This window comes from Adelges cooleyi, unplaced genomic scaffold (genome assembly GCF_023614345.1).
Source record: "Adelges cooleyi isolate 19-005CV unplaced genomic scaffold, UGA_ACOO_1.1 ACOO_flye_CR_arks_rails_tigmint_CR_PRNA_2, whole genome shotgun sequence".
Lineage (NCBI taxonomy): Eukaryota > Metazoa > Arthropoda > Insecta > Hemiptera > Adelgidae > Adelges > Adelges cooleyi.
Window position 1 is genome coordinate 2,115,704 of NW_026095860.1, and position 8,262 is coordinate 2,123,965.

Sequence of the window (8,262 nt, forward strand, 5' to 3'; positions counted from 1 at the left end):
CTTATGTTTTTTACTTTTAAATAATAAGTTTTGTCAAATAAAAAAAATACAAAATTATAATATCACAACATTAGTATTTTGTTGTCAGTTAAAATGATTGTAATATAATTAACCTTACTGTACTAAAGCGTCAGCTTGACCCAACTGTACATAATATGTAAATCAAATATTCATCTAATAACTATTTTTTTCTTCATTCTAATCTAATACACGCCGGGTTTTTTTTTATCTTATTCTATAATAGTATGTGTGTTTAATTAACGGAAAATTGCCGGACTATGACCTGCCGACCGAAAGCATCAGAAACATATACATTTTTTTTTTTTTTGCTGTGTATTGTGCTTAATACTGCTGCAAAAAAAAAATTGCACTATTATCAGCTATTGTACCTCTGTCTGTCTTTTTTATTTTTTTCATTTCGACAAAACCAATATTTATCTATAATACTATTATATTTTTATAATACTACATCTAACCGCAGCGAAAATAATAATAATTATTTACCAACCGTTTAAACAGAAATAGATAGATATTTTTCAGATATACACGCATACTATTTAATAGAATACTACAATATAAATTATATTAAAATATAATAGAAAATATATTTTTATAACACAATATTTGACCAAGTAGTCCGGCCAACGTTTCAGGCAATAAAACCTGTAAAAAAATTAAATAAAAATTTAACAGTTCCATAACATTGTTTATTATATGATGTTACAGCTCCACTTTGTACAATATCTACCTTTAGACTGAATTCTCGAGGCTTTTAAGGGGGCCCCAAAACTACTGGAATGTGTTAATTGTTATTAATAAAGCTCATTAAAGCGTTTTGCCTAATTGCCATAGTTTATGAGTTGGTCTACAAGTCTAATAATAGCAATATGAACATGAACAACACATGCTATTTTATGTGTAATAATTATATTTATATCACACAACATTTTTACACCAACTCAAGGTCAAACTGCTTTAGGACAATTTTTTTTTTATGATGTAAAAAGTACGCTATATTTATGGCCTACAACGTCTTAGGGCTTAAAGCGAAAATTCTGAAATCTCTACAGCACTCACTTGTGTGTGTACAAGAACCTCTGGTAAGCACTTGAATTTCACAAACTTCCTATTTTTTTACAGTCTACAGGTGGATTTATTATAAGGATAAGACAACACTAATTATCGTCTCTTTAAAAAAAAAAACACATAATAGCAACATGGTAGTTTTTCAAGAGCTCCGTCGACTTAAATGGTAAAAAAAAAAAATAATAATGAAAAAGCAAAAGCGATTCTATCACTTTCGTGTTAAGTATACTAATTGAGACTTGTGACCTTCTCGTGTAGGCTTTTTGTTGTGTCATGCCAATTATGCTTTCAGCTTTATCATATTATATACAGGGTGATTCATTAGGGACAACCGTTTTTTCTCATAAAATAATAATATGTTTGAGTTTCAAAAGTGTTGATAGCGCTCTGGAAAAAAAAAAAAACCCATACATATTCTAAAATAATGTAGAATAAACATAGCCACTAAAAACTAGACTAAAAACTTAGAAAAACTATGAAATTGCAATCATTCCAAAAGAATAAAATAGCTATTTAAAAGAAGAAGAAAAAACGTACAACACTAATTTTGGGGACAAGAAAATTATTATTATAATTAAATAAAAAATAAAAAAGTCCTAACCAAACAGACGTGTGTGTGTGCATTTTTGCGCGTTTGCAAAAATCTACAATATACTATTATCACATTGCGCGGATACGGGCTACGTTATAAATGGCTTTAGCAAGGCCATAAAACGGCCTTTTCAGCGTTGCCGCGTATCAGTCGAACACGTCCCGCGCTGTAGCTCGGTACTGTACAGAGAGAAATGCTGAGAACGTTTGCGTTGCTGTGCGTTTGGCACGCGATCGCCGCAAACGCCGCAGCGGACCAGTCGGAAATACCATGTTTCCCCCGCGACCCGGGGGCGCCGTGCCCGGAGCACCGGCCGGTCGGCGGCGCGGTCCAGTCGACCAGCCCCCGCGGACGCGTCGACGACGCGGAGTGCGAACCCGCCGGACGCGGTCCGCCGCCGTCCGTCACGTTGTGCGCGAACACCGAATTCCGGGAGCCGTGCGTCCACCTGATCCTTTTGGCCGGCGGCTGTACGAAGCTGGCCGCGCCCGAAAACGCGGCCGACCGGTTTTCCCGCCGGCTCAGGCTGCTCAACAACACCGCCAGGTCCGTGCACACCCGAGGTACGTGCATTAGGCTGTACGCCAACGGCGACTGTACCGGCGACGGGCCGCTAGTGTACCCGGGCTCGGCGTCGCACCACGACCTGTCGGCCCACGACTGGGACGGTGCCGTCGGTTCGGTCGGTCCGTGCGCCGAGTCGTCCGGCTGGTATTACCAAGGATTCCGCGCGGGCCCGCTGCCGGACAGGCCGGTGGTAAGGGTCGACGACGCCGACAGCCCGATCGTCGGCTACCAGACGGGACACGGCGGACGTGTGGAGTACGTGGACGCGCTGGTCTACCCGGGACATGTTGCGGCGGGCTGCCAGCCGGAACCGACTTGGGACGACGACCAGGAAGAGGAGCGCTTGCTCGGCGCGCTGCTCGGCGGGCCCGGCGCCGCGCGGTACAACGTCATCAAGCGCGCCGCCCCGGCCGACCGGCGAAATCCGGCGATGGTCCGAGTGGAGCAATTGGTGCGGTCGGCCGTGCGGCACAGCGCCGGCGGGCACGTGCGGTACGAGCTGAACCCGGTCTACGACTACGCCGGCGCCATCAGCCCCGATTCCGTTGCGTACCGGCTGACCACCGACGGCGGACGGCTGATCCAGCAAGGCCTGATTCCCAATCTGGACACCAGACAACTGCTGCGGGCCATGTACGTTGGCCGCAACGTCGGGTAAGCGATTTTCCGCACACCAACGGCCGTCGTGTTGCGGCCGCACGGGTTTGTCGTTTGCAAAACGAGCAACAACAGCGTACACGCGTACCGTTGCAAAATAACATCACATACTAAAATATAATAATATGTAGGTAGCTGATAATAACAATATAGTTTAATATAATGTTGTGTTCGTCCTCGTTTTGCAATATCAAAGACTAAAAAATAATTTATTATTTTCTATAATAAAATAATGATATTATGTGTATATTAAGCTCTTTTTTTTTAATATTAATCAAATAATATATTTTTAATCATTATTACACTATTACACCGAACAAATCTCAAACTATAATGTTTAATCTGCGCTGACCTTGCGCGTGCCTTTTTTTTTTATAATGAGAAACCCAGACTGGTCTCGTCTATTGCGCTGATTGCGCAGCTATAATGTAATATTATTAATTATAATACATCTTAAGTCATATTTTCATGCGCTCGCATAGATCTCTTTGTACCTTATGACTTTTAACTTTATGTACATATATATATTATATTATATTATTATAATTATTTATGTATACACCATTATTGGATTAATCTTAATCTCGAGAATTGGTTACCTATACATTTTTTTTTTTTTATCATTTTTGATAATTATTGTTGTTAAGTTTTAACTATAAGTGCCTAATTAATATTATTTTCTACGTTATCGGCCGATCGGTTAAAAGGGGGTTTTGTTTTTTGCGTTGAAGCGTTTTTTTGTAAATGAAATTTTTTTTTTAACTAGGTATAAAATAATTGTTTTCTTTTTTATTAACGCGTTGGTAAATGTACTGTAATGTATGCAATGATGTAATTATTATTATTATTGTGTCAGTAATAAGTTAAAAAAAAAAAATAATAAAATAAAATGAGTTATAAATTGATTTTATTTGTTATCAATAAATCGATATACGAAAATAATACCAGACTTGTGTTGTTTTTGCAAGGAATACCCGCAGGTAGGTAATGGAAGATTTAAAATGCAGTTATTAATGTAACTTAAGTAAACAAAAACACCCTCAACGGCTCGTCTAAAAAAAGGGGTTGAAGGGTCAAAACCAACCCTTTCCGTGGCAAAGTAAAGAAACACAGAAAAATTTACCAATACCATTTGTGCAGCTTGTGTATTTTTTTTTTACAACATTATAAACACATAAGTATTGGTCTAAGTAACACACAACCGCAGACTAGCAAGTCCAGGTCCAGCAACAATAAATCTGGGAAAACCCGGTCGAACAAACACAGCTAATGTAATATTATCATTATCATTGTACGAGCTTGTGAATAATTTTTACAAAAACGATAATACAAAAAAAATGTGCATTTATTTTTGGTAAATACCAGAACCGATTGAGGTGAAAAGCGCAAACAAACCATTTACACTACGCTTTCGATTTATCGCTGTTTTAAATTAAACTAATTATTAACATCAATGTGTTATCCATGTTGATAACCAGTTTTGAACCGCTATTTTTAAAGTTAACACAGTTTAAAAGTTAGGACTTCCTTAACCTCCCACTTTTCCTCCTTTTTACATTTACAAACACGGAGACAAGAGCAAGCGGAAAGAAAGTATGAACTGGAAATTCCATGTGACCATTTTGGAGTTACACTTTTACTTTCAGTTAGAGATAAGAGATTTGAGTTAACTGATAAGAGATTAGAGTCAAGTGATAAGAAATTCGTAATAAGTGATAAGCGATAAGAGATAACATAACCACGATTAAAAATGTTGAGAGCGAGCAGATATAAATAACACTACACTCCAGCTTTGCTTCTGTCCTAAACTTTCCAACTGGCAACAATTAAAAAAGTTAATGAAATATAATATTATGCGTTACCATTTTAAGTTTCAAAAGTTGATAAAGGTAATGCAACGTTCGATCACGGTCGAAGATAATAACAATTAATATCGAAGCAACTGACATTGAACGGTGTTTAAAAATACTTTTGCCAAGTAGGTACATCATATTATTTTTGCATTTGACTATCTCGGTTTCTCGTTAACATAACAGCACATTTGCTGTTATAGGTACTCATTGCACGGTAATTATAATCCGACGTCGAAAGCTAACAACAACCAAAAAAAAAAAAACGCTACTCTGTTAAGTTCTATAGCGATTATACCTAATAAATAATAAACGTTATACTCTTATTATACAGTTTATTCGTTAACCGTGTAGAAATATAATATGGACGATGCGCTTTTAAATAAAGTCCGCATGTTATACAGGGTGATTCACTGTAACACAGCTATGAACCAGTCAATACTTCAGAACGATGTAAGAATTTTTCAACGAGTTAGTCTAAGTTCAACACATAACGTTTATACAGAAACACAAATATATTTATACCGAACGTTTTGGTGGTTATGTTATCTCTTATCACTTATCTCGAATTTCTTATCAGTTAACTCTAATCTCTTATCTCTAACTGAAAGTAAAAGTGTAACGTCAAAATGGTGACATGGAATTTCTATTTCATACTTACTTGCGTTCTAACTTTTAAACCGTTATAACTTTAAAACTAGCGGCTCAAAGCTGGTTGTCAACCAGTCAAAATTGTCTGTATATTAAAGCTTAATTATACAACTTATTGTGGACTTTATTATAGCTTAATTATTCTTAATTTAAAAAGTATTATAACATTTATCGTTTTTAGTCGTTTCAAGAACTCGATCAACATTTGAAATTTAAACCACAATACGTGTAGACAAAATTTAATGGACTAAAAAATTGAACGAATAATTTGTTGAACATAATATTTTCGACTGGTCGATTTGGACCAGTTTTGGAAAATTATTTTTTGAGTTATCAAGTTTCAAATTTAGCCGAAGTAATGCTGTCTTAAGTCGTCAGCTTTAATAACTTGAAAAGTAACTATCCAAAAGTTCAGTATAGACCAGTCACAATGTCCAGAAAATTATCCTCAAATTTTAAAAGATATGCATGATATGATATGATATGATATGATATGACATGATATGATATGATAAGATATGTATGATAACAATTTGAATATCGTCCAATACTCAAAATTACTAAATAAACCACAGCTGGATTTCCTATCTTGGATTTTAATTGTACCTGCGAGCGGATTATACATTTTTTAATTTCTTTTTAAATCTATTATTTCGGCCAACGCACGTTTGCCAGTCCAAAGTATCAATTCGGTAAAATTCCTAATCAATATTATTTATACATATACATTTGTGTAAAATTTTCACTGAACTTTGCTATACACATTTGAAATGCAACAATGTAGTCAGGTACTTCAGTTGTATCGCTTGTTTTTCAAGTTATCTATTATTTCGAAACGATGATTGATATTGTTGTATAGTCAGTCATACGACCAAGTGTAATCATATGGTATTTAATTTCAAATATGTAAATTGTTAATTAAAAAAAAAAAACTAATCTAATCTGAGAGAGAAAAAAACCGCACAACGAATATTTTTTTCTTAATAGAATTTTTTTTTTTTTTTCATTAACCAATTCCGTTTATTTTATAAATTGTTTTACAATTTTCTATAGTACCTGCATTTTTTTTTTTTTTAGATTTATTGATTTTTTATTTCAAAGAATATTTACAATTTTTTTACACAACAAGAAAACATGTTTACAGAGGTTTTAACAGCGTAACATGATTAATAAGGAAGAGGTTATCCATTGATGGAACCCTCTTTTTATTTATTTTTTTTTTTCCAATCAAATAGTTACTTTTATCAATTTTCTTAACGTACAAACCTGATATAGTTATTATGTTCTCTGTCAAAAGGTGAACGACACATTACACATGATATTATGATACAATAGTAATAGGTACAGACGGATAATTAGAAAATATAATGTTATGTATCATTTATACAGCAGGGCTGGGTCATCAAAATCAATTAATTAATTCTCATTTTGTATCGAGGTGCACAAATGTTTGTATTTTATTTTTATTTTTTTATAATGTAAATAAGGAATATGCTAGAATAATCAATAACTTACCTCCTAATCGATTGGCTAAGCTAACCCTTTTTTATATTATTAATTATCTTCTTTTTAAAATAATTGTTGTTCCAATAAAGTACATTTCAGATGTAAAATTTCTGATCTATGTATTGTCTTTGCTCTACACACAAGTGCTTCATTAATTTTATTTTTTTTGCAGTTTTATTTTGATCAATAATAACACTCGATAAAGGACTTTGTTTTTGGTCTGACAGTGTAGGCAACCGAGAAAAACAAAATATCCCCATTTTGTCAAACAATGGTACGTTTAACCAACAAACACAACTAATAAAACGCATAACATTGTTATGAATATTGATTTCTTCTTAGTAAAAATAGTAAATCAATTATTGATATATACCCATACTGCGGACTAGAAATCCGGAATGCTTAACGCGACAAAAAGTCACATAAAACCTAATAAATACTGTAAATAATATAAATAAAACAAAAATAAATAGGAAAAAATCACAATGCCTTTTTTTGAACTAACAAAAATACTACAAATTGACTTGAAAATGCGATATAATATATTGTTTTTGCAGGTTAGGTTTTATCAAATATCAATTATTATTTTTTAGTTCTTTATGCTGACTAAAATGACACAAGATATTTGCAAATAATCGTTTAATAAAGATAAATAATAATATATATTATTACATGTACTTTATCAATATTATGATATTATTATTTTTATACAAATAATTGCAAAAATTTTATCTAAATTATTAAGTAAGTATAACAATCAACTGTTGTTGGAAATAATACAATTACCGAATTTTTTCATATCAAATCCATTTTAAAATGTTGGTTTAAACGTTGCCTATACCAAGCCCAGGGTGATACATTGTGGGGATTAAAGCGATTTTTAAGGGGTTTTATTTAGGCAAAAAACAAAAATGAATTTTATACATTTTCTTTTTGAATATATTGTTTTTTTCTTTTATCTTATTTGACAAAACTTAAACGGTAACGTTTACATAATATTTGTTAATAAACTATTCAAGTTAAGATAAGTTTGATTTGCCAAATGATTTTGACTGGTCGAAAACCAGTTTCTTTGCTTTTCGAGGTAAGAAATCGAGCTGTTGACTTGTACTAAACGAATCACCCTGTATAACGCGTAAGAGGTCCTAAATCTTACCCCGGTGACCGGTGCGGCGGCGGTCGCTCGCGATACTCCCATTTTTATGAATTATTATCATCATCACCGGTCACCGCGGTTGTGGTGGCGGCGGCGGCGGCGGCCGCTGCTACGTTCGTTGTACCTACTACACTCACCGGGGGGTACCGCGGTCCGGCGTGCCACCTGTCGGCAGGTATGCGCAACTCGCCGGGAAT

The 8,262-nt window shown here is 34.7% G+C and overlaps 1 protein-coding gene across 1 annotated transcript; it reads left to right on the forward strand.

The window, feature by feature from the left end:
- The first annotated feature begins 1,871 nt into the window (after positions 1-1,871).
- Positions 1,872-3,149, forward strand: LOC126833813 (uncharacterized). The gene has a single exon (XM_050565368.1). The coding sequence runs from the start codon at positions 1,872-1,874 to the stop codon at positions 2,901-2,903; it is 1,032 nt and encodes a 343-aa protein (XP_050421325.1). The 3' UTR covers positions 2,904-3,149.
- The last annotated feature ends 5,113 nt before the right edge of the window (positions 3,150-8,262 follow it).